Source organism: Patella vulgata, chromosome 8 (genome assembly GCF_932274485.2).
Source record: "Patella vulgata chromosome 8, xgPatVulg1.2, whole genome shotgun sequence".
In the NCBI taxonomy this organism is placed as follows: Eukaryota; Metazoa; Mollusca; class Gastropoda; family Patellidae; genus Patella; species Patella vulgata.
The window spans coordinates 23391881-23419764 of NC_065886.2; the positions used below are offsets into that span (position 1 = coordinate 23391881).

The window sequence follows — 27884 nt, forward strand, 5'->3', positions numbered from 1 at the left end:
ACCCACTTAACAACCGTGGCACCCTCTCGAGAGCTAAATCACACTGTATAATGTTTTACTATAAACTCAGAACATCTCACCAAACAGGTGACATATATAACCAAATACTGCGTTATAAAATATACTTTACAATTTCCATTTGGATCAGAAATATAAGCTGATAAAATTAATGTAAAAAAGATAAAAGTTTGCTTTTCTAAAATGTCTTATTTTCCGATTTATTTTTTTTTTTTTTTTTTTTTTTTTTTTTTACTTTTTATTTTTTTTTTTTTATCTTCTTTTTTGTTTATTTATTCATTTTTTTAGTGTGTGGTGGGTGGGGGGATTATTTTGAAAATTGCGACTGCATGCCATTTTGTCAATACATCAGTTTTAAAACTAGCGTGTCGAATAGTGTAATGTGTTACTCAGAAGGAGATGAGAGTTTGACTGAGAGAACTGTGTAGTCTCGACCCATCGACGATAAAGTCGCTTATGACAGCGATCCAAAAATTGCAACCAAATATTTGGGAGATTAAAAAAAATGGTCATATTATATTGATTGATTTATATGTATTGCGTATAGTTATCTCCTAGGGCACTATTACGACTCAGATTAGTTTTAAATTATTTCAGCTCGGGCCGCTGCGTTATTTTTTCAAAATATTAATTACTGACACACGATGAACCACATTCCGTATAACTTGCACTATGATTATCGTGTAAACCCAATCTAATAAGTGGGGGACTGGATGGTAGTTTGGGTGATAGATTACTTCAATAATCTAATATTGGATTATTTGAATTACAGTTTTCTTTAGAACAAGAAAATAATTGGAAAGACGATAATTCGCGGTTACAGTAGATTGACGGAAGAATCTAATGATTATCTTTGACTACCATTTAGACTATAGCATCATGTTTCTAGATTACTGGACAAATTAGAATTAGCCTAAACGAATTTAATTCTATTTCTAAGCAACAAATTTAATATTTGTGTGGTGTTTGTCCTTTTTTCTGATTTTTATAGAGAGTGTTGCAGTTGGAATTCGATATAAAAGTAGGCCGTTGTGCCGCTATCCGGGCAAGATGTCCCTCATAGACCGTATGCCCGTCTTAATTAGCCCAGTAGGACGTTAAAACCCATTTCATTTCTATATAGACAGTGACTCAATTATACGATTTGGAACCGGAGCCACCACCATGGCTCCGTGTGTAAGAAGTTGGCTCGCTAACCCGCAGGTCTCGTGGTCGATCCCGATGTTGGGCGAGAAAGTTCATTGGGATTTTCCGACGTGGTCCACCCTTGTCGGTGGTGCAGGACGATTTGGAAAAAACGTGCACTGCACCACAAAGGGGACAAAGGGGGACCTTTCATGGCTAACATCGGGATCGAACCCACAACCTACCCTTTGGTAAACCCCGTGCCATATTCACTGAGTCACGTGGAACATAATACCTATTTCTACTCTTCATAGGGTAGTGATTAGCACGGCGCATACTGCGATATCCGAGGGTACCTTAACTGTTTGTTCCCAAAGTTTAGTATCACATTGAATTTGCAACATACAGACACCGCCACCCTACTTCCAGTAACATATATAATAAGAAGGGGCATTGGACCGTGCTCTCTTCTGGCGGAGAATATAATTATAATGAAGAAGGTGCTCAAGACCACACTCTCTTTGTAGCCAAGCACATTGATAGGTGTCGCTCATGTAATCCTATTTTTAACTGCATTGGTTTGAATTTGTATTTATTTACACACACACCCTCCACACACACAAACCTTGCTTACAAACACTGGCTACACTGTGTCAGTCTCAAAATAATGTCCCAAGTATTGAGTTGACGAGATATTAAACCGCACAGTCCTCTATTGAAAAGTAGAATGGAACTTCTATTACTATTTGTTATTTACAATGTTTTATGAAGATGGATGATAGAGATTAAAACAAAGCAGATTTTGTCGACGTCTGGATGAGTGTGATAGATGGTGTTTTTATTAATATCAAGTCGTCTGGGTAATGTACTCTATTAGAAATTGACTGCTTCAAGTTGTATCACTGTATCAAGATTCATCTCAGGTCTTCCTGGCCTATTTTCCCGTTCGTAACAAACAACAGGTTGTTGAAGTTGAAGGTCAAATTATTTGATTATACAACAATAACAATTTAAAGACATGTTTTATTATGTAATAAGAACAAAAACAAATGTTTGAAAAGACGAAGGAACACAGTTTTAGAATAACACGTTTAATATCTGGAGAGTTACGTAGCACTTAAAACCAAATTGATCCCAGAACACGATGGGTTTTAGACTACATTATAAACTTTAGGCTTCATTGCGAACTGAAACATGTCAACATAGCTATAGCTGGAGATCTGCTGCCATATGGAAACACAGGCCTAAGACAGAGATCTCCTGCTACCACATGAAAACACGGGCCTAAGCTAGAGATCCCTTGTTACCATATGAAAACGCAGGTCTAGGCTAGAGATCCCTTGTTACCATGGTGTATTCCCACGAAGGCGCAGTTACAGAGCGTGACCAAAATTAATCCTTCCCACGAAGGCGCAGATATCGACTTGTCGGCTTTCGTTTGAAGAGAGGCATGTTGATATTAAGACCCAATTAACGGTGTTAAAGATTTTATGAATTTATGTTCACTCTGAACCAACAACACCCTGGAAGGATGGCATGCAAGAATCAAGAAGCTAGTTTGAAAAGCCCATCCGAATGTTTTTCAAATGATCACATTTTTACAACAAGAACAAAATATTAATGAGATTAGAATCGTTCAGTATGCTGGGGGACAGGAACCAAGGAAGAGATATAAATATGCTCAAATCCAAAGTCAGCTCCAGGAATTAAAAGGAAGACACGAGGAAGAGGAATTGACTTTAGTCGAGTATTTAGACTTGGTGTCTTATTTGGCGAAATTAAATTAATTTTTGTTATAGTGTAGTTATGTTTTTATTTCTTATGCCAAAAATGATGCTAAAATGTTGGTTAATTAGTTACATTGGGGATTATGAAAGTGTAAATTCTTATCATAACAATCTATAACACCATTGTTACGATTTTAATCCATTTTAATCCCTAGGAGCTGGATTCCCACGAAGTCGTCGAAAAAGACCTCCTCGTTTAATCCGTTATGGTCAATAACTGCGCCTTCGTGGGAATAAACTGTTACCATATGAAAACACTGGCTTAATCCAGAAATTCCCTGCTACCATATGAAAACACTGGCTTAATCCAGAAATCCCCTGCTACCATATGAAAAGACTGGCTTAATCCAGAGTTCCACTGCTACTATATGAAAACTGAACTGAACTGAAATGGGATTTAAAGCCAATGTGCACGCGAGACCTCGGCTTTTCATCCCATCCGAATGACTATACTTTGTCGCATGCCAGACCCTCTGCCCTCTGTCTATTTTATTACAAGCGTAATGTACTTCGTTTGGTCAATAAGGAGAGATGACAAAGAGAAATAATTGTCTAATTGCTATTTAAAACAATATGGTTTCATTTTTGTATTGTGATCATGAATGTTATGTTCTAGAAAAAATAATAGGTAGATACCCGCAAATCGATTAATAAATGCATGGGAAATATAAACACAACATAGTAATCGATTGATATACATAAATCACAATATCATAAAAATATACAGTATTCAAAGAACAATTTACCAATTGTAATTTCATATACTAATGTATTTTATGTATATCGACTTGTGCGTAGATTTATATGTATCCCGTTTAAACAGCTATATCATAATGGATGGCGACTATCCTTTTATTTCCGGAATAGTTAATAAAACCATCAATAACAATATTCTCATTAACCTCAAAGATGCTGTGTTCATTATAAACATACATTACACTTTCATTTCCGATATAGGGTCCGAAATTGGTACAGGTAACCGCAGTTGTTGTTCTTTTTCAAACTGAGCTTCCCGCATCACACGTAATACTGCCTCTTTAAACACCCCTGCCACACTCTTTTTCTCGCCAGCTTTTATTGAGTCTATTTTATCCTTTTTATCTTTCTTATCCCGAATTTCTTGGTGTTTAGCCTTATCCTTCTCAGATTGCATCTCTTTGCGTTGTTTTATAATTTCCTTCAAAATTTTCCGCAATTCTAACAGTCCTTCGTCCTCTTTTTTCTTTTTCTTTGCCTTCAGTTGTCGTTGGATGATGTACCTGGAGGTTTCTTTTTGACCGTTCATGAATTCCCTGAAAAAAAAGCATCACATAATGAACCTGCTTCATGTCGCCAGCAGTAAGGATCAATTTAAGATAGACAAGATCGCCAACACCCGGTACAAATTTAAAGGGACTTAACTTCTCTGCACCAGCCGTGATAATGCAGACGGGCATGCGCCATCCATTGCGCTTTGAGAAAAATGTCCAATTGTCAAGGATTCTTTTATGTGCATACTAGTAGGTAAATGGGACCTCGGTTTACCATACTACCTTGGCGACTTGAGGACATTTGCTTGTCAAGACATCTGGCCTGCACCACTGCTGACTTTGGTTTAAAAAATCTCGAGCAGTTCTACCTGGTTAATTACTGAGCAACCGTGACTCCTGGTATCAAATATTTATTCATTTTGTGTTAGATCCCTTATAGAAACCAGTGGTCAATTTCATTAATAATTTTTGGGGACAAATAACTATATTATTAATGAGAATTATATGATTTCGATGAGCACTCAAAATAACAGATTTAAAGTTGCAATTTCATATTTTTAAGTTATATTTTTAAAATGTATTAAAATAAAGCCTTAAAGCGGAAATTGCAAATTTTCTAAGAAAGTCAAAACGTAATTATTTCTATGTCTTTTGCTCAATAGGTTGTCAACTCACAATTATACGATCATCGGTGTCATTCTCACATTTAAGATTCATTCAGACAGGAAATAATAACACAATAACCTCCCTTGTTTTCTATTCTCCACCTTGGAGTAGCGATATTCAAACGTTTAAAAAAGAAGATGAAAATGATATTTTTGCCAATTTCTCAGCTGGCAATAGTGAATTATAGGATTAATAGGATTATTCTTTAACAAGGTAGGACTGTTAATGGATACCATCTATTTTCAGGCTTTATTTTAATAAATTTTAAAAATATAACTTAAAAATTTGCAATTTCCGCTTTAAAGAAGATGGTATCTATAAACAGTCCTACCCTGTTAAAGAATAATCCTATTAATTTTATAATTGACTATTGCCAGTTGAGAAATTGGCAAAAATATCAATTTTCAACTTCAAATTCAAACGTTTGAAGATAGCTATTCCATGGGGGGGGGGGAATAGAAAAACAAGGGAGGTAATTGTGTTATTATTTCCGGGGTCAAGGATTTATAAGCGGGAGAATGATACCTATGATTGTATAATAGTGAGTTGACAACCTATTGAGCAAAAGACATAGAAATAATTATGTTTTGACTTTCTTAGAAAATATGAAATTCTCGCTTTAAATGTTTACTTCGAAAACTCGGTTTTGATCCCAATTAAATTTATTGCATTCTTTTAGCTTTTTATTACATAAATGAAGTGACTCGGAAGACTTGTGGAAGGCGAGTGTTTCCTTAATAACAGTTCATGAAAGCATTTTTATCTTGTAACATGCACCCAAACAGGACGGGTGCACTATCGCCTGGGGCTTCGCACTTCATCGAGGTCAAAAAAAATATAAAGTGTGTTTTCGCCTAACATCCTTGTTCAGGATCAAAACTCGCACAAGTTTTATACAAAACACACAAAATCTGGGAATTCAAATAAGTCATCAAATTATCGAAGCGGGATAAATGGAAGCCATGTTGGAATTTGTTTCTGATAACACTAGCTTTGACTGAAGCCTTTATCGGGTAATTTCATCAGCAATTAGAAAAGACTTGAAGCTGTGATTATCTCCCATTTTGATGGATACTTTATTTGGAGTCAAAAGTTAGGATTATAGTTGTACACGTGTTACATTACGTCAAAAATACTTAATAATACCCAAACACTACTTATGTGACATCACACATTCTATATTATTAGAACACCGGGCAAAAGTGACTAGTTAAAACTACGGTTATAATGGATAAATAACACAGTGCACTCATGCACAATGGATACGTATTTATTGTAACGTGAAATCAAAACGTTTTGGTGACGTTACTAAACTGTCTCATGGAATAAATGTTATTGATGTTGATATAACCCTTTCAAATTAATAACACCCCCCCCCCCCCCCGCCCCCGCTACATATTGTATTAATATCTTGAGTAATCAAAGGTTACTTACTCCAAGTCAACAAATCTGTCTTTCTTTGTATCTAAACTTTTCATGATCACACATAGAGCATGTTCTGTTAAAGGGATCTGTAAAACCTGGAATTTCCAATAACACAGACAATAACTTAAACTTAACGCGTTATGTATTGGGTTATTTTAAGGTATTTATAAAATATTAATAAAAATGAACCTGGATGATCAAAATCAAAAATGATGATCAGTAGAATTTAAAATATCAACTATATATGTTACCTTCTTAAACTTAGTACAAAAACAACCAATTATTGTCCAGCACGATATTCGGGTGTTAGAATGTTCCTGGTTCGAATCCCGATGTGGGCCTCGAAGAACCCAAGAGATTGTCAGGGGTGGCGCAAGCGGGACTATCCAGCAAAATGTACCTAGAGTTCCGGCAAAAAAGAAGTAGGCACAGGGGCTCAGTGAAGAAACTTAAGACAATGGCTCCTAGCCGGGATTGATCCCTCGGGATTTTCCAGGACCCCCCCCCCCCCTGTAATGTAATGTAATGTGTTAAGGTGATGGAAGGAAACCACGAGGTTCCGTATACACATTGACGTGCAACAAGAGATGACTTGGCAATTAGAAGTTAACAACAAAGAGTAGGCACAGGGGCTCAGTGAAGAAACTTAAGACAATGGCTCCTAGCCGGGATTGATCCCTCGGGATTTTCCAGGACCCCCCCCCCCCCCTGTAATGTAATGTAATGTGTTAAGGTGATGGAAGGAAACCACGAGGTTCCGTATACACATTGACGTGCAACAAGAGATGACTTGGCAATTAGAAGTTAACAACAAAGAGTAGGCGGAAAAGCCATTGTCCGAGCAAAATGTCCCTCATAGAACAATTCATTATCCCTACTGGTACTGAAAAGTAAGACGTTGAACAACATCTCATTTCATTTCCATTTTTGAATAAGTGGTTTATAGTCTTTAGACCTGAAGTTCTAAAGTCTGTAATTTATCATCATCAATTATAACATAACCCTGTTCGCACGTGTAACCTCGCGCGTGTATGAAGTGTATGAAGAAAATTAATTTATCAATCGATGATGATTTGTCGCCAATATCATGTACTGTTCTGCGGTTGCTGCAAAAAATCGTCACCAAAAGGTGTGCCGTGACCGTAACTTACCGTGAGACCTTCTCTAAAATTATTCTTGGATAACTTGTCTCTTTTATTAAAATCAAACATCTTGAACAAGTCAATCAATCGTAGGTTATCCAGTCTCATATATTCAAACAGAATCAGAACCGGGTCGTATTGGCTCAGGTCACTACTGTCGTGTTTTCGAGGGTCAACGACTGTTCCTATTTTCATCTGTCGACCATGAGTTATAGTCATGTTTTTCTCCGAACTAAGAATTTTTACCATTTCAACAAACTCGGCATCAACTGGGACACCCTAAGTAAGAATACAATTTGTAAAAGAATAAAAAAACCAATTGTGACCGTTTGGGAACCTAATTAACAAATATTTTATTTACTCACTAGCTCGATACCCGGCTTATACCCGGGCCCAAGATCTGCTTACTCACCATCCTCCTTTTTCTTTTGATAGCTTACATCACCCGTTACTGTTATTAAACTTAATTACCATAATAAACAGGGTACCTCCCGTTAACCATAAATTGCAGTAAACAGTTGATTGTTGGCTGTGTTAAAGGGGAAGACCAACGATTTTCAACAAGGTTTCGATAAATCTTAAATATATATTGATAAATAATCCCCTCTGTAACACAAACAAAAAAGTTTTTGTAAGCGAGAAATTAATTTTTATTAAAACCGGAAGTGACATAGTTGGTTCAACACGCTGACTGGGCTCTATAGCAAGCATACAGATTTGACACAAGTTTACTGCTGTATTGTGTTCACGTGTCTTCCTTTGGCCAAAAATCTGATCAAATCGGTTATTTATTAGGATATCATAAACACGAATTTATGTATTTTTAACGTTTAGTACACAAAACCGTCGCGTAAATTCACTCATACTAAACTGTACGCTGTGCCTCAAACCACGCCACATGGCTAATTGTTTACATCACGTGGTTTTATTGACAGCTTGCTAGTGAGAGATATTTCGCCTGCTTGAATTTTTATGTGCGTGCTGAATCTGCTGACAGTGTCTTTATTTATTTCAACGGACTTGTGGCACATATATATTCAAATAAATATATAAAATTCCAAAGTATTTCAACGTCAGACACCATCGTATTGGAATATAAATCGTCTATGGGTGGTCTACAGTAATGCCGTAAAAACATTCGAGCCCAGCCATTCTCAAGAGGAAATGGAAGAAAAAAGGAAAAGCCGTTCACGTCGACAATATGTGCCAAAATGCACTATATATTATATGTCTCACATGCCCATAATTTTGATCTGTTTATGTTGAAAAACGCTGTCAGCAAGCACAAAAAAACATCGAAGCAGACGAAACACATTTCCTTTGCAAGTTGTCAATCAAACCACGTGATATAAACAATTAGCCATGTGGCGTGAATTGAGACACAGCCTACTGTTCAGTATGAGTGAATTTACGCGACGGCTTTGTGTACTAAACGCTAATAAAACATAAATTCGTGTTTATGATATCCTAATAAACAGCCCATTTGATCAGATTTTCGACCAAAGGGCGATGCGTGAACACAATACAGTAGTAAACTTATGCCAAATCTGTATGCTTACTATAGAGCCCAGTCAGCGTGTTGAACCAACTATGTCACTTCCTGTTTTAATAAAATTTAATTTCTCACTTACAAAAACGTTTTTGCTTGTGCTACAGAGGGGATTATTTATCAATATATATTTAAGGTTTATGGAAACCTTGTTGAAAATCGTTGGTCTTCCCCTTTAAACTAATAGGCGATCTTGACCTGCATAAATTATGGCCTTAATCATTCACGGGGTCATGCTGGTTAATTTGATACCACATATTTTTTTTAAAACCATATTTGTATTCAGGTTGACTGAATGGGATTGGGGAACATGCTTAGCCTATGTAAAACCCCTCTCCCTAAATAATTTGTATATACATATATATAATTAATACAAAAAGGGTGTATATACATAGTTAAAATGGCAAACATATACATATTATACAGATATAATAAAATGTACAGTATATATAGTAGTTAATAATTATACATATATAAGCACAGTAAGAATCTTTTAATAATAATCAGCATTAGAGAGACTATACATACATAATATTAGAATTAACATAAAGACTGTAGGCTTTGGAGCCGAATAAAAGGCAGTTTATATTTTTAAAATCATGTTGTAATTTGTATATGGTTTCTATTCGTGCAATTGAATGTAAGGAACATCGCAGGAGGTATGCGGGACTGTCGGCAATATGTCGTAGGAATTGATCAGATTTCGAAAGATGCAGGTTCTAGATTTATGAGATTCTTAAGATAAGGAGGGGGTAGGTTATTGATGATTTTGTAAAGTAGTTTTAATTTATGTCGTTTTCGTCTTTCTTTGAGTGGAATAAACCCAGTTTCTGCGTAGAGGGAAGCATGGCTAGACCCTTAACTGCCCCACAAATAGTGCGTAGTGCGTCAAGCTGAAGGTATTCAAGATTATTACATAAGTAGTCAGTGCACCCGTCACAGATAACATCGGCATAACAAAGTGTGGCAGAATGAAGGAAGAATATAGGGTGTGTAGCGATTTTCTGTTTAGACGATATTTCAAGGAGCGAAGACTGTTTACTAATTTTGATACTTTGCTAATTATGCTATTAATGTGGCTGTTCCATTTACAATTGCTTTGAAAGATCAGTCCGAGGAGGTGTTTATGTTCAGTTACTTCCTTTATTCCTATTGAGTTCATTAGAAGGGGTGGTTTTACAATACTGCGTTTAGTTGTGAAGGTCAAAGTTTCTGTCTTGAGGGGGTTAAATGTCACTAGCAATGTTTCCGCACAAGTATTAATTGTTTCAGGATCTTTATTTAATGTAAGTGCGCATGCCTCTGGGTCGTCGATTTTCAGATACAGAGAGGTGCCATCAGCAAAAAAGTCGGATGTTCGATTGTATATTATTCACAATGTCGTTTATATATAATAAAAATAATAATGGTCCCAATACGCTGCCCTGTGGGACACCAGCGGGAATACCCCTGGGGTCCGAGGATATTCCGTTTATGACAACACATTGTTGTCGATTTTCAAGATAGTTCTTGAACCCGGACAGCAGTCCTCCTCTGACCCCAGCAGCTTCCAGCTTATGACAGATCATTGCTAGCTGCGTAACGAAGATTTAAGGAAACGGAAATGACGCAAAAAATGGAAAACAAGATTTATCCTTCTATAGACATAACTGATGAGACCGTGAGAGGATATCTGACAATTAAAAAAACTGACTGTCACTAGATAAGAGAAACCGGGAAAAATAGAACATTCTCTTGTTTTTATTCATTCATGCATGAGCTTTTTCTATTTTTTTCGTTTTCTTTGATCTAGTAACATCCAATTCCTTTTATGAATTGCCAGATATCCTCTCACAGTCTCATATTGGTCTTCGAAGGAATTATAAGTGAGCAGAAATTCGGCCGTGTATCTGTTATCGTTCATTAATTCAGCCAGTTATATAGAAGGATAACTCTTGTTTTCAATATTTTGCGTCATTTCCGTTTCTTCAAATCTTCGTTACGCACGTATGGTAGCAATGATCTGTGTAAAAATTATATTTGGAACGTGTTTAACCAGTTCTATCACACATGTGATAATCGCTGACACCAATATTGTCCTTTAACCTGTTTGATTAACCAAAACATCGAATTTCTCCTTTAAAAATTTGACTTACGTCTAATGCTATATCTTTAATGTTGCTAGTTTTAGATGTACCAATAGTTGCTACTAATGCTTTACACCCTTCTGTTGTTATAGAGTTACCATTTAACTAAAATCATAGAACAGTAACAGTGGTAGACCTGGTTTTATATTAGATGGTAACGTGTCGGGCAATATAAGGTTATTATTTAAATATCTGCAGCACAGGGGGAAAATGAACTCATGTCAAGACGTATAAATGTAGGGCCTATACCTTCAACAACAGTTACTAGTATCTTATTAGGATTTCCAGAATAATATGACGGCTCTATCCATTGGCCACGGTGGCTCAGTGAGTAAGGCGCCGACTCGCTGAACTGGAGGTCCAGTGTTCGATTCCTGCGTTGGCCGAGAAAGTTCATCGGGATTTTCCGGAGTGAGTCCCCTTCGTTGGTGTTGTAGGACGGAGGGCCTGGCAAGGACAATTGTCTAGTAATTCGGATGAGTCGAAAAACCGAGGTCCCGTGTACATATTGGCGTGCACGTAAAGATCCTTTGACAGTAGGAATTCGATATTAAAGTAGGCCGTAGTGCCGCTGTCCGGACAAGATTTCCCTCATAGCACACTGTATGGCGTATGCCGGTCTTCATTAGCCCAGTTCGGAGCAAAACAGTAGGACGTTAAACCCCATTTCATTTCACCCCCCCCCCCCCCGGCCCCCAGGCTCGGTTTACGGGAAGTAATTTGAATAGTAATCCCCGTTAGTAGACATGCCTCTAAAAGATTATAAACAAGTTCAGTGACATTCCTGTGTTTGAATGAATTACTGCAAACTGATCAGCAGTAAATATTCGTTTGTCCGCTTCTATCACTGAGAGGGGTAGCATCGGGGCGGGTTAATTAGCTTTAAATATTAACTTTTTTTCTTCTGCAAATTAAAGTCTAAAACAATTTTTTTAAATTATTAAGAAAAAATATCATGCGTAGACCCATACTGCACGTGCACAAAGTTAAAGAAGACTTTAGCATTACCGCTGTGAAACAGATTGGAATGACTGTGGCCAGCTGAAGGGATTACAATACCATATCCGGTCCTTTTCAATAAGTTAGTTACCTTCCTTGAACAAAATAATCGCGAGAGAACTGATGCGGCGATGTGATGAGCATCTACTTACCTTTAAAGACACCAATCCAGTGTTTTTCATCAAACCACGTAACAAGTAACTTAAAGATGAAGGATCAACTCGATTACTGGACAAGTTTAATTCGTAAAGAGTTGTATTTTGTACCAAAGATTTACCAAATGCTATACATCCTTCCTTCCCAAAACCATTCCAAGCTACATTCAAAGTTTTTAATGTCGTATTATTCTGTAAAGAAACAAAATACATTTTGAATAACGCAATATTGGAATGTTTATAATATATATATATATATATATATTATATATATATATATATATATATATATATATCTTGTTTGGGGGCGGGGTATTTTAATTACATCCCACTTTAAGGAATTGATAATTATTGTAAACAATTTAGCCAACGTTACGAATAACCGTAACTACAAGCATCGCTTTGGGTATAGTTTAAGTGTTTTTGTTGCCTTTTTTAATCTTAAAAGGAGTGTTTTGATAATTAGTAGGACGTTAAACTACATGTCATTTCATTTCAGTCTTTTGGTTCATCAAAACAAACTACAGACAAAAGCACTTAATAATATATAAACTTTAAGATCATGATGTCCACCACAAAGCTTTTAACTTATTAAAAAGTGACCCTATAGACTGAAGACCAAAGAATGAAGCTCGTTTTAATTACTTTTAACGGGTATATTAATTATTTATTCATCTAATGCAATAGGGTAATCTATTTAAACCTCCGCCATATGGTTCAGTTCGATAAAACTCCTAAATTAAAACATTTTCCTGTCATCAGTCTTTAAAACGCCAATTTGTTGTTCGTTTTTAGTTTTGAAATTACATAAATTTTTCAAAAACTTTAATCTAAAGGAGACGTTCTAGTTTTCAGTCCATAGCTTACAAATAATAAAGTGTGTTTAAAGTCGCTGGTCGCCATTTTGATGTTTTGGACAACATCTAATATTTCACGGTTTAATCCAGAATCAGATGTACCCAATTATATCAAATAGAGGCCGATCAAAGGATATTAGCAAATATTATAGGTGGCGCTGGTTCATTCTGACCATATCCCGCTGATATTGTCTGCAGTGGGTGTCGAATATTAACATCATATCTGAAAGGAATTTAATCATTTTTGTGCTAATATTCCTTTCCCAAATTCGACTTTCACAGCATTAAGTTTATAAGGGATTCGAAATCTTCAAATGACGTTCAGATATTTAATGTGTGCGAACTAAAAGCCAAAAGGTACAGAAACAGTCTATTTCGCGTGTCTGAAAGTTTGAATATGATCGCCAAATCAGTTTACAATAACTGTTTAAGAGCAATTGCCCCTTAGGTGACATGATAAACGCGACCATTTATACTGTTTGTAAACGTTTCCAGTATTTGATAAACTATAAATTCTGTTACACACTGGACAGCAAAAGAAATGTATATTTTCCGGAAGTTGCAACTTCGTACGCACGTGTTACATACAAGGTTATCCACGTGTAATGGGGTTGCCAATCAAGAAGCTTGTTTTCATCTCTACCCGACAACTGTACGGGGCGCTTGATTGGAAACTACTACAGAGTTTTAGATAATAGCATGGGACTAAAATAATCAGCTCTCTACATATAATAGGAATTCTCCTTTGACGGATGCTTTAGACAATCGATCACAAAAAGCTCTTCTGTATATGTGATGATGATATGGGCTAATGTACACTAGAAAATAATTTCCAATAATTACACCACGACTAGTTCCATTAGGAACGGTCACTGATCGGGGGATGACCTCAAACGAATAAAGAGAAAGAGAAAGAAATGGCGTTTAACTAGATCATTTCGGGACCAACACATGGTTCAACCTTATTTCAATAATTTGCTTGCGCGTAGGGGTCTTTAGCAGTGGGGGGAAACACGAGGACCCGGAGAAACCCACGAAGTAGGACAGGCGACCCTACTCATTGTCACGTACAACCGGGGAATCGAAACCACACCAGTTGACTCAATGACACACATTATAATACAGCGCGCACGTGCTAATCATTCGGCCATCCAACCCGCCTTCACAAATAAAGAAGAATCACAGTGAAAAAGGTAGAGTGGTATTTTTATATTGCAGCTTAATATGGACGAACAGGAACGGTGAGAGGACATCGTCCAATCAGAGACCGTGTCTAAAGGAATTACACCAATACTAGATCTAACAAGCCAACAGTGAGGCTGATGTCCCCCGCCGAAATAGGAAAATAATTAGAGGACACATATAAATTTATCACAAATTATCTTTTACAAAGTATTGAACAATCAAACAGTATATCTTTACTTATAGTCTAACAATCAAAGTAGGAGAGTTATTGTTTTCCAAAGTCTCGACCAATCAAATTGCGTATCGCTCTGCTTACCCTGAGCAGAAAATGCTCATTATCAAAATTAGTCAAGGTATTACTGTAATGAAACTATACACCAAGTTTCATCAATCTCACTTAATTAGAACTAAAGTTATCGTGTCCCAAAGCATCAACCAATCAAATTGCTTATCTCTGCTTACCCTAAGCGGAAAATGCTCATCTTCGAACTCCATCAAGGCATTGACCTAATCAACACATACACCAAGTTTGAACATTCTAGCTCAATTAGGAAGAGAGTTATCGTGCCCCAAAGTATCAACCAATCAAATTGCTTATCTCTGCTTACCCTAAGCGGAAAATGCTCATCTTCGAACTCCATCAAGGCATTGACCTAATAAACACATACACCAAGTTTGAACATTCTAGCTCAATTAAAAGTTATCGTGTCCCAAAGCATCAACCAATCAAATTGCTTATCTCTGCTTACCCTAAGCGGAAAATGCTCATCTTCGAACTCCATCAAGGCATTGACCTAATCAACACATACACCAAGTTTGAACATTCTAGCCCAATTAGGAAGAGAGTTATCGTGTCCCAAAGCATCAACCAATCAAATTGCTTATCTCTGCTTACCCTAAGCGGAAAATGCTCATCTTCGAACTCCATCAAGGCATTGACCTAATAAACACATACACCAAGTTTGAACATTCTAGCTCAATTAGGAAGAGAGTTATTGTGTCCCAAAAAGTGTGACGGACAGACAGACGGACGGACGGACGGACGGACAGACGGACAGACAGACGGACGAACCCATTTTAATAGTCCCCTGCTTTCTTCGAAAGGCGGGGGACAATTAGTCAGCCGGGGAAGCGACCAACCTCTAAATTATAACTAAAAACTAATTTAGTTATTCTATACTCACTGCCAACATTTTTGCTAATTCTACGGCGCTTGCTCGTCTAATATTGTTCCATTCCAGATCTAGGGTCAATAAGGTTTTGCTGTTTCCTGAAATATATTCTGGGTATAACATCTGGTATAACGCTAACGAAGCAGATTATATGCCTGCAAACCTGTTTGTTATATGTTGTATCAAATTCTCATAGCTAACACATTGTTGTTGCTCTCTTGCAGTCAAACAATTGGACAGATAACTCGACTAACGGCCTATATGGATGTAGACCACCAAATTTTTCCACATCGACTCTAACGTTGATTTTTGTCGCTTTGCCCAGGTCCAACTTTTCCCAAAATTTTGTTTGGGCTGAACACCCCCATTGCACCTGGCAATGCTTGACTCCAAAATTTATATGATATTGGCAAAGAAATTTGAAGCAGCATACTTGTAACTATCAACCGCACACTTGAGGTTACATCGTTTATTTAACATGTACATTGCGTTTTAAAATCACAACGAAAATATATCTTACCTACGGCAGTGGCAATAGATTTACCTCCCTCATAGCCCAGTTTATTATGACTTAAATACAACTCCTCTAAACTAACTACTGACTGAAAAATATAAATTTAATAAATTGTTTTGTGGTAATGTTGTATAGTTAATAGATATGTCTTTTATAAGGACGTTCACTGCACCGTTTAAGGAGCTAATCCTCTAAGTCAACATTTTCCATAAAATTCGAAATTAAAACCACAAATTAAATTCAATATTCGTCCATTTCAATCAATATTGATGTTGTTATCTTGCCGTGGAAATATGGGATCCTAATATCCAATATTTAAGACATAATGAACATTTTAAAATCAATACACGAGTCGTGTATTATATGATTTCGGGCGACATGTGTAATTCACAAAGACAATGCCGAAGTAATTAGTAGGCATAATGGCTGATTCACAAACGACAAAATAATACTAAAAAAACCCTGTAGAATGGACTAAGCAGGCGTAAACTACAGCCTTTTATTACGACTGTTCGCTTGTTTCGCCGCACATAATTGATTAGAAATTACAATAAAGATGTTAAAGTTTGAATATAAATCATTTTATATACATTCATATTACATTAGTATGTGCTTATAGACCCATTTAAGGTTCCAAAGAATAGAGCCCTTTAAACTATGCTACTTTCGGCACATTCTCTCACAATCCACCATGTTGGGTTACCTTAGTTTTTTGGTTGTGTCGTCATGTCGGTTCACAGCATGCCAGTCGTTCAATAAGTTATATTTATTGTAACACTGACAACTGCTCAACATGCTTATTGTTATTGCACAGAAAACCCACCCACTTCTCTATATGATTTCTACTAAAACTAGTGTAAACCAGCAAAAGTGTGCAATAACATTGAACATGTCTAGTTATTGCACGGTTAACGGTTAAGTTCTACTCAATCTACTAGAGGGAAACAATCTGTTTATTCAACGAAAAGAACAAAGGAAGATTTCCCATCCATGTTACAAAATTGTTTATGTTACTAGAACACTGAATGCAGGACATGTGATTATGGCTCTGGCTGTGGTCAACCGCAGGTCGCGAGTGACACAACGGGGGATCTTATGCAAAGCAATGGCGGGGTTTATGGGACTAAGCCCTCGAAACTTTGTGAGCGTGGGGCAGTTTAAAAGCTGTTACAATTACATCGTTTTCTAATAATTGCGATTAAATGGGCAAACGTTTTATATACTCTTCAAAAATGTAGGGGACACTCAGAAACAATACAAAACTGCGTAAAGGCACTGCTGTTTTTATTAGAGCTAACCAGTGTATGTTAATAACAGGCCAATTGCCTACACATGAACATAAACAATTCATATGGGCGGCTTATCTGACGGCCCCATTTCACACGCAAAGAGATACACTGTCAAAAGTGAAAATGGACGTTTTTGATTTTTGTCTTAATAATGAGTAATTTCTCCACCAATCCTCAGACATTCAGCAATTCGTCGTGGCATGCTCCTAATCAACCTTTCAATCACGATTTAGGGCAATCTGGCCCACTCCTCTTGCAGTGCCACGGCCAATTCTTGCCGTGTTGTCGGTTGACGTTGACGTCGACGAACATGTCTCCCGATCAAATTAAACGTAACACACTAAAGGAAAGATACGCTAAACAGTAAATCATATGCAAGTACCTATAGGATAGCAAACATGTATAGGATAAACCAGCAAGTGGCAGTTTTCATCAACCCTTCCTTGAAGTGTCAAATTTGACAATGAACCCCTCCCACGTGTATGGCGCTATTGCGTGTCGTACATGCAGCTCAGTGGTTCTGTTAGGGCGATACGTTCTTCATCTGTGAACATATTCTCAAAGCATGTCAAGTTTCCATGACTATGTATGATATCACAACCTGCATAGGTATTTGCATTTCAATATCACCTACACTTTTTGAAGAGTATATAATATATCGTCGGTGGGGAGTCAAAAGGTCGTATATGGATTTTGCGAAATTGTCCAGGAGAGCCAAAAAACACACAGAGGTTAAGAATCAAAATGTCTAATAAAACCGTCACGTCAAAATGTCGTATATATATTATTTGATTTGGTGGATATGGTATATTAAAGGGTCTCAACATACCTCGATTATATCGGCTATAATATGTGCTTCTGTGTGCTCTATGCCGTTATCTACAAATTTGAATGTTAAAAACATTAAGGGGAGATAACAACATTTCTCAACATTGATATATTTTTTTAATATTAAAGACCATAGTAAGTATGGGGATAGCTCACTAACCACAAGGTAACGGTACGATCCCGGTGTCGTACGAGATAGTTTCTCGGTATTTAATGCCAGATTTCCCCTCATTAATGGTAAGGAAAATCGTCTAACCATTCGAAAAAAAACCCTGACGTCCCATGTTAACACTACTCCGACAAGTAGGAATCTAAGAAGGCTGTAACGCTCCTGCTCGGGCTACATACCCTAAAATTATCTATTACGTGGTGTAATGTTTAGAGATGTATATTTTAACCTGATGGATATTATACTTACGTGATAGATTGACTGTACATATATTTTTGTTAGCTTTCAGTGCTTCAGCTAGTGCTAATAAACCATGTTTACCAGGAAACGTTGCTGATAATTCCTAAAAATCACAAACAGTGGATTATGTAAATTATTCTTGGCTACATATTCAGGTGTCTATGGTTATTTTTTAGGACAGAAATGACCAATTATTTAGTTATTCTTTAATACTAGACGTTAAACAGGAATTAGGTCCATTCAAATCAGGACAATTTGTCGCCATAATCAGCCATTAATCATACTAACTGTGGAATATGCATATTCATTTAGAAATTATTACTGTTCAAGTGCCGAGGCTTGCAATATTCTTGAAAAATGTACGTTGTTTATTTCTCTCTAAGAATGAATTATTCTCGTCAATGTTGTAGTAGAACCTGTTACTAAAGACACCCTATTAAGGACAAACTCTGGTCACCAGAAACAAAGCAAGCAACATATTGTTTCAAACTGTAAAATATCAATGGATATACTTACTATATCTAATAATGAATTATTTTCTTGTATCATCTCTGCCACGTACATGATACCTACAGGCCCTAGGTCATTATATGACAGATCTAATACTGTGGTCACTGTATCCCTCTGAAATATAACAAGATTTCAAAACGTTGTTATGGACAGGTTTACTGGTTAATAAAGTATATTATGAAAGACGTTGAACAGATACGTCCGGTGGAAAATTCCGTTGCTCGTAGGTACACGATAAATTTAACACGTTTTGGGTGTTTCTGTGGAAAGAAATGGTAGACCGTTCAATCGTAGTCGTGTGACCGCTCTGCGATGTTTAAATAAACCATATACGGGTAAAGGGATGGTCGTCGGTTATTTGTTTTTTTTTAAAAATTGTTTAGGTTTTGTACAAAGAACCGAGCCTAATGTCATCGCCGCGATCTTGGAATCGGACTTGAATTGGAAGTGAATTAGTTTTGTTTTCTGAAGAGGGTCGCCCTCAAGAACCAGAAGATCAACAACAACAAGATGACAATAGCGCTCGGGGACCAGTCATTGAGCCAACAAAGATTGTTTGGGATTTGTAGTTTCTTAACAGCTTTAAAGTTGTTTGTTTATTAAAGATACATCTTACCACTAATGAAACAGCAACTGGTTTAATATCACGTGGTTTCATCAGTAGACTACGTAATGATATACGTTGTCTGTTTAACTGATGGAGGTATGTATTTGATGGTTGAACTTGACCAGATCTACACGCCTTTATATACATCTCTCTTGTATCATATAATCTACGTCTTGATCTTTCCGTTAACTCTTCTGAAATGAATGAAATTGGTTTAAACATCCTAACTATTCTACATTAGAAGACGGATCCGTCAATGGTTATTTTACGTGCACGCCATTAACAAAGGACTAAACCCTTAATTCTCCACCTTGGCAAGGAGAAAGCATGACGCTGATGATTCCTGAAGTACTTCCTCAGCCAATATCGGGACCTCCCGTTTAGTGAATCAAGGCATGACTCACCGAAGAGGACAAAATATTATTTTGTACATTAAAAATTATTTAAAATTTGTTCCCTTGCCAATTATGCCTTGAGTCTGTGGTGGTGACTCTGATGTGTCTTCTATCCGGTTGGCTATAAGTAATGTCGGGTGTCTTACTAAATTTTTCTAGAACATTTAAAGCCGCTTCATTTTTAGTGTCCCCAATTATGTAGACATTATTCCTTATCTTGCTATCGATACGTTGTTGTATTTCTTGTACTGAAAGCGTGTAAACCTTGCATAAAGAACATGCAACGATAAAAGTAAACCTGCAAAAGACCATCCCACTAGGACATATCACGTGATAATGAACATTTTATGAGTTTATCAAGCACATTATCATTTTTACACGCAACAAAGTTTCTATATATATTGAATTAATAAAAACAGAGGATTGGACATTAGGCAAAGCTGGGGTGGATCTGAAGGGTGGTCAGTGAGTCATCCACACTCGCTTTGAAAAGCCCCCCCCCCCCTTCCCTTTTCATCCAAATATTCACTAAAATATGTCAATCAGACGGGCTAATAAACCTCTTCCGGTAAGGCCTCGGTAGTCCACACGGCTCGGTGTAAGGGAGTTTTAAGGTTGTTCCTCATCCACATAATCTTTGATCCTGCATGTAAGACATTATCATGGGCATATCCAGGTTGGCACGTCGCAAAATTCAAAAGTATCTTAATGTAGGTTTAAGACAGGGTATCTGGAGGAGCGAGGGGCAGGTGTAGGTAGATTTCCGCGAAATGAGCGTCAATATAACAAAATTTATACTGTCGACGAATAGTAATCAAGTTGGTAAATGGCCGCGTCTGTTCCGAATTCACTGAATCTTACGAAACTTGGTTCTTTTGAATATATCCTGTGATATTTGATAAAGAAATACAATTGAACCTTTAGATTCCAGTTCTGATTCGGCTCTGTTAATTGTTTCCGGTACTGTCTCTATAGGAACACAATCACAGTTTTTTCTGTCACATCTCCTGTACACATTTTGTGATATTTTGGCATTCATGTTTCGTTTTTCAAGATTACTCTGTTACATTTCTATGTCTGGCAACTACGCATTTGTGTGATTATTTATCAAATTCCAGATCCGTAACCTTTCGAAGAGAAGTTTGAAGATTTGCACCCAACACCGCATTATTTCAACATCATAATCATCTTAAGGATTCACTAAATACAAAAAGCTTGATGTCTTGGGGTTACATTTTAGCGTATGTATCCAAAAATTCCATGTTTTTCTAATTACACATCGCATTCTACAGTGGTCTAAAAATACATGTCTCCTACTCCGAACAAACGGAAGAAGACAAAAGAGAGCAGTCTGTTCTATCGCTCTGATCTATATTGATCTTTAGTTCAATATAGTTTGACGCCATCGGATGTCATAGTATACTTCATTGACCAATTAAGCCGATTCCAATAAGCTTGACATTTACCTAGCAACAGTCAGAAAAACTCCAGTTTGTAAGCCGCAAATGCCTACCTTAAAATAAACGATATTCCATGGCTGGCGCTTTTTAATTTAATTGATTGCGTCAATTCCTATGCGATTATCTTAATACATATATTTGAAATCCAGTCAATCGTAAGAGTTTCTAAGGAGAGCAAAAAGCTTTATGATGATGGAATTAAATGATATTGAACGTCCTTAACGTGCTATTTTTTGGCAACAACCGTGTGGTAAGTGGGTAAAACCTGACATGCTAGCCTGGAGGTCGCGTGTTCGATCCCTGCATTGGCCGACAAAGTTCATCGGAATTTTCCGACGTGGTTTCCTCTTCTCAATGGTGGAGGACGGAGGGCCTGACAACGACAGTGGTCTAGTCGTTCGGATGCGACGAAGAACCGAGGTCCCGTGTACACATTGGCGCCTTCATTAGTCCGGTAGGACGTTAAACACCATCGCTGACATTTGGCTGTATAGTATAGTAGTAAGCGAAGGAGAACCGGACTACGCACAATCAAACAGAAAAGCAGCAAACATATTAAAAGTATTATTAATTCAACTAAATTGTGTAACAATATCTTAGTGATAACAGCAATCAGTTTAGTAAATATATCATTTATTTACATCGGAACAGGAACATACTAGATACACACGAACATAATATATATGAAACATCAACACGGTACATTAATATATTTCAACCATTCCGCCCTTCTGCCTCGGCAGCGGTTGAACTCGGATGAACCCATTCGCCGGTCCCTGCTAATCTCTTCTCCTCCCCGTTCGTCTCTCACCTCGTCTCATCTCGTATCGCCTATCAACAAACTCCGACAGTAGTGAAAATAGATAAAAGTCATGATCATATATGGAATTGCCTATTTATCACGTCATGGTATGATTATAAGGACCAGTGCGTATTTCCTTTGAAGTTATGTGGAGCTTGTACACAGATCATATGTAGCGTGGAAATGACATATGGGACTAATTACATGTTTAATTACATCATAGCCAGATCGTGCATCACAGAAGTATATAGTTGAAAATTCAATATCATATATTATCAAAAAACAACTGGGGTCAATAAGTTCCATGCACCTAAATGATCATTCAATTTGATGGAAGTTATAGAGTACTTCGTCACAAAGGATCTGATGCCGGCCGTAAAGGGTCACTGTGTTGCATGTTGTATGATAAGGACTTCTCTCAAAGGGGAAAATTCCCAACCATTGTATTATTCTCGTTTAGATGTATCAAATTTATAGAAAAATGTTAAAAAATTAACATTTAACAAGATAGACAACAACATTGGGGTAAAACGAAAAGGAATTGAAATGGGTTTAACATAAAACTGTTCTACACCAACAGGGCTAATGAAGTCTTGCATGCGCCATAACTTGTGCTATTCGGGAAGAAGCCACGGTGGCTAAGTGGATAAGACGCTGGCTCGCTAACCTGGAGGCGTGTTTGATCCCTGCATTGGCCGGGGTGTTTTCCCTTGTCAAGTGGTGCAGGAAGGAGGGCATGACTAGGACAGCTTTCTAGTCTTTCGGATGGGACGAAACCCGGGGGGTTGGCGTGCACGTAAAAGATCCCTTGGCAGTTGGAATTCGATATAAGAGTAGGTCATAGTGCCGCTGCCCGGGCAAAATTTCCCTCATAACACATTGTATGACATATGCACGTCTTCAGTAGCCCAGTCGGAGAAAAACAGTAGGACGTTAAACCCCATTTCATTTGATTTCATTTTTGTTATCCGGGAAATTTGGCCCAGACAGTTGTGTAACACTATGTCTTACAGATAACAGAATATCATAATGTATATAAGACCTTTATTGAGAACATGAAATAGACACAAATCGAGAGGAGCTCTGTTCCAAGTCTGACTTGCTGTCAGTAAACGTCTGCTTATAAAGCCTCTAAAAATTAGCTGAGGTGGACAAGAGTGATAATCATATATGGTATTGTTTATTATCAATTATGGTGTTTGTAATTAAACTGCATATTTCTTTGAAAGTCATTGTCAGGTCAGTCTAGTGTTACACGCGGATCCTGTGTAGCTTGTTAAAGAACATCTTGAATAAACTAGATGATTATTAAGAACGTGTCTTCACAGAAGTTGTCGAGAGTTTAAACGTCAACTTCAGTTATAGATCAGTTTTGTCACACCAGGTTACTTATTAAAAACAAATAACGAACATAATATAAACGTCAACTTCAGGTATAAATCACTCTGTTACAGTTGCGCCACGGTCAATTTCGTAGAACAACTACTAGGGATTCTTTTACGGACATGGGACCTCGATTTTACGACCAACCCGAACGACCAGACATTGTTCCTTGCCAGCCCTCATTGTTGTAACCACACAGTGACCAATTTTAAATTATACCTCCTTTACCCCGTGGTTAATGAGTTCTTGTCTTAGTCACTGGGCCACCGTGGCTCCAATATAATATGAAGTAAAGCTATATTAATTTACCTGGTAATTCCAAATCGAATTCATCGTCACTATTTTCATCTTCTATTATATCAATGTCATTTGGTACTTCCGATTCCATAACACCATTTAAAACAACCTCGTCTTGAGGAGCATTATTATCTACATCATCGTCGTCATCATTGTCATCACTATTGTCATCATCGTCGTCAGAGAGGTTGTAGGGTTTCGGTATGACGATTTTGTCCACTTTTGATTCCTGATTAGCGAGTAATTCTTCGCGTTCCCTCATTCTCGCCAAGGTTGCCGATAATGATAACCGTATCGGATCCGGTTCCTCGAATAGTTTATGCACAACATCAATATCAAATGAAGCTTCACTGTCTGTGTCTAAAACTTGTTCAAATCGAGGTCGCGGCACGTACCCATTCTTTCTTCTGGGGATAACTCTCCGCCAACTCATCGTTCAATCTGAAAAATGACAAACAGCACGTGAGAAACTTCTCAGGAAATAAATTTCGGGGAATTAAAGATGAAAACTCATGACCATTACCATTGATATATATTTAAAAAGTACAGATATGAAGCCAGAAGCAGTATGTCATTATATCTAATCCATGAAAGATAATCAATATAACAATAATTGATATCATAGCGAGTCTAGTATCAATTCCTTTTGTGGAAATGAATTTACATAATATATCTGTCTTGCATTATATGGAACTCTACTCAGGTCTGAATAAGATCCTTAAAGAGTCATTATGTAAGATTAGATAATAAGCTGAAAGTTTTCGCTATAATAGTTAAAATAAATAAATAATGAAAAGCGAATATGATGAAAATTCCAGTTAAAATACGTCGATCTGAGCCCATATATCGGCGATACAATTATAGCGTAGCCTCGATGCCGCCTACGCAACTTTCCTGGCCACACCCCAACCCACCACACCTTACAATGGCTCCGCCCCTGAAATAACCTTATAATTGATTTAACTACATTATATATTATCTCTTCTAGATCTGCGATTAAACAAATCGGAAGATCGTACAATATTGAACCATTTCCTCTATCGATAATGTAAAATAGGTGCGTCGATACCTGTTTTAAATAGACATGGCAGCTGTACTGATTGACAAAATTTTGCGTGCCGGTACCAAAGTTTAGGAAATTGATCAAATGAAAATTGTAAATTGAATTTTTCAGCATATCTAATTTTTCACAGATTAAGATTAATCCACTGTAAAAGGTACTACATTGTTAATTTTAAATTAAGAATATAAAATGGGGATATCAGCGGTGGATAATCCCTCACGATAGGTTCAATCGGATTGAAAAAAAAGGGCCCATCAAAATATGTTTCCTTACACTAAAATGTGGAAAAGTCTTGTTTATGGTGTTTGCAGAGGATGTTGAATGTTGCGAAATTTCAATGATGGTTTAACGCCCTACTTTTTTGCACCGACCGGGAAATTTTGCCAGGACAGCGACGCTACAGTATAATCTTATTTTATATTCCAGCTGTCAGTGGTTCTTGTACATACACGCCAATATGTACAGTGTCCCTTGTCAGGCTATCAGTCCTGTATCTCTGACAATGTAGACGCATTCTTCAACATCTCGATGACTACCGGGACCAAAGACGGGGCCTCCAGGTCTTACTCACTGAGCCACCACGGCTTAAATACTGAATGGAACTGATATTCGCTTTCCACAAAAGTGTACAGGCAAGGGAATCAAAATACCTCAAGTGAAAATTTGTTATTATGACGGAATTATACTCCAATACAATGTCGATTATTTCCGTCCATTTCAGTTTGAAATATATATTAAAAGATCTGTTTCGATATTGATTTTAACGATCTGTTTCAAATGACATTAACATTTACGGACTTCTGTGAGAAAAAAAAAAAGAGTGTTAGGGTCGTTCTCGCTCTTTGTTCTGCGACGACACGTTTATCATTGAATAAAGGATTATAGTTGATATTTGAATACAATACGATCTATTATCATTTCATACAGAACTAAACTGTATTGACTGAATATATTATTGTATTGAATTCATTCATACAAGACCTAGCCCTTTCTAGAAATCGACCTCCGTGTTTGCCTTTTTTTTTGAGGTTGTATATTGCACTCTTATACAATCTATTTTGCAATCCAAATGTACCCAACTGTGTGTGAGTAAATAGTTATATATGGCCCGTGTAAAACTATAAATTTGATAGCAAAATAACTAAACAAATTAAATGAGATTAAAATAAATTATTTGACGTTTATGGTCGAACGTTATCTAAATCGTCATAAATTAAAGTCGGCGATTGTCATTTAAATTGAGGGAAAGTGAATCTCTTAAAGGAAGATCAGTCAAAAACGGTTCAATTTTCCTCAGTATTTACAAATATATGATGAACTGAAAATTTCGCACTATTTGACATCCTTTACCGGCGCTTTAACTAAGCCAGCACCAAGTGTCGATCAAAATTGTTTGGTGGACCTCTATGTTATCCAAAGGAATCCAAATCGGGGGATTACACATCTTGTGCTCTCATTTTTTGATTAAATGTTAAATGATCAATCTAAGTATATTTGAAGGGCCAATCTCGATTATATTTTGGAGAAATGAAATGAAAAGAAATGAAATGGGGTTTAACGTCCTACTGTTTTGCTCCGAACTGGGCTAATGAAGACGGGCATACGCCATACAGTGTGCTATGAGGGAAATTTTGCCCGGACAGTGGCACTACGGCCTACTCTTATATCGAATTCCAACTGTCAAGGGATCTTTTACCTTTCACGCCAATGTGTACACGGGACCTCGGTTTTTCGTCTCATCCGAATGACTAGACAGCTGTCCTTGTCAGGCCCTCCGTCCTGCATCACTGACAAGGGGAAACCACGCCGGAAAATCTGGATGAACTTTCTCGGCCAATGCAGGGATCGAACACCCGACCTCCAGGCTAGCATATTTTGGAGAATAAAACTGCTTAATTTTGTGTTAAAAGCCCTATAAAATCCTCCACCTTAGGGCCGAGCAACTTAAACCTGTATTATACGGTGTCTGGATAAAACCAGATTCTTATTTCATAAAAAATAACGCATAGGTGCAATTTGCCCTTCTTTATCAAGTAGAGCACGTGGGTTATGCACTGTTTAGACCTCTAAAAGAACTGCAATAGATTATCAGGTCACCCAACTAAACAATTGCCCCGATTACGTGCCCGTAAAAACGGTTTTGACGTCCAAACGACTCAATATTTTGAGTTGAAATTTTGAGACAAGGTAAATACATCATGCCTCTATATTTTGGAACACAAATTTCATACATACACAGACTTTTATTTCCGAGACTCTCTGTTAAATTGGTTATGGTCCATTTAAGCGTGGAATAAGCCGTAAAAATTATATATGGCGATTGCCGGCTCTAATTAAACGTTTATTTTCTGTGAAGATAAAGTAAAAAAAAATACCTTTTAATTGAATACTTGAACCATTACAGAATAAAGCTAATCGTTAAACGTTGGTTTCACTCAACAGTATAATCCGAATAATATTATGTGAACGTTGGTGAAAATATTTACAAAGTGACAATCTTCAGAACAGCCTGGACATAAAATAAATATTTGATATTAGATAATGGATCCTTGATGTCTTAAGGTAATTTCTTTGACAACCACTTGGTAAAAAAATATTGTATATTCGAGAAACCGCTGCAGTTCTAAATACACAAGCTATTCACACCAAATATATATAGAAAAATGATAAATATTATTAATATAGGTATTTAATATAAGTAGTAAAACACGTGGTTTATTGTTATTACGAAGATTTGAACACCTACTATAATATATCTATCATAATAGACTATTGTTGTTTTTATTATAATATATTGGTAGGGGTTACAGCTTGGTTGTGGTAGGAATTCGACCATTAAGTTTTTTTCACAAAAGTTAGTGCACATAGGTA

The 27884-nt window shown here is 37.0% G+C and overlaps 1 protein-coding gene across 1 annotated transcript; it reads right to left on the reverse strand.

Moving 5' to 3' along the window:
* Positions 1 to 2172: 2172 nt before the first annotated feature.
* On the reverse strand, positions 2173 to 27616 carry LOC126830298 (leucine-rich repeat-containing protein 74A). Its single transcript, XM_050560666.2, has 13 exons — positions 27389 to 27616; positions 23963 to 24391; positions 19623 to 19807; positions 19013 to 19120; positions 18506 to 18599; positions 18089 to 18138; positions 15977 to 16058; positions 15469 to 15554; positions 12240 to 12434; positions 11098 to 11193; positions 7423 to 7692; positions 6281 to 6366; positions 2173 to 4222 (listed from the first exon to the last, which is right to left on the reverse strand). Exons 2-13 carry the CDS (start codon positions 24381 to 24383, stop codon positions 3865 to 3867), a joined length of 2031 nt encoding a protein of 676 aa, XP_050416623.1. The 5' UTR covers positions 24384 to 24391; positions 27389 to 27616; the 3' UTR covers positions 2173 to 3864.
* Positions 27617 to 27884: the final 268 nt, after the last annotated feature.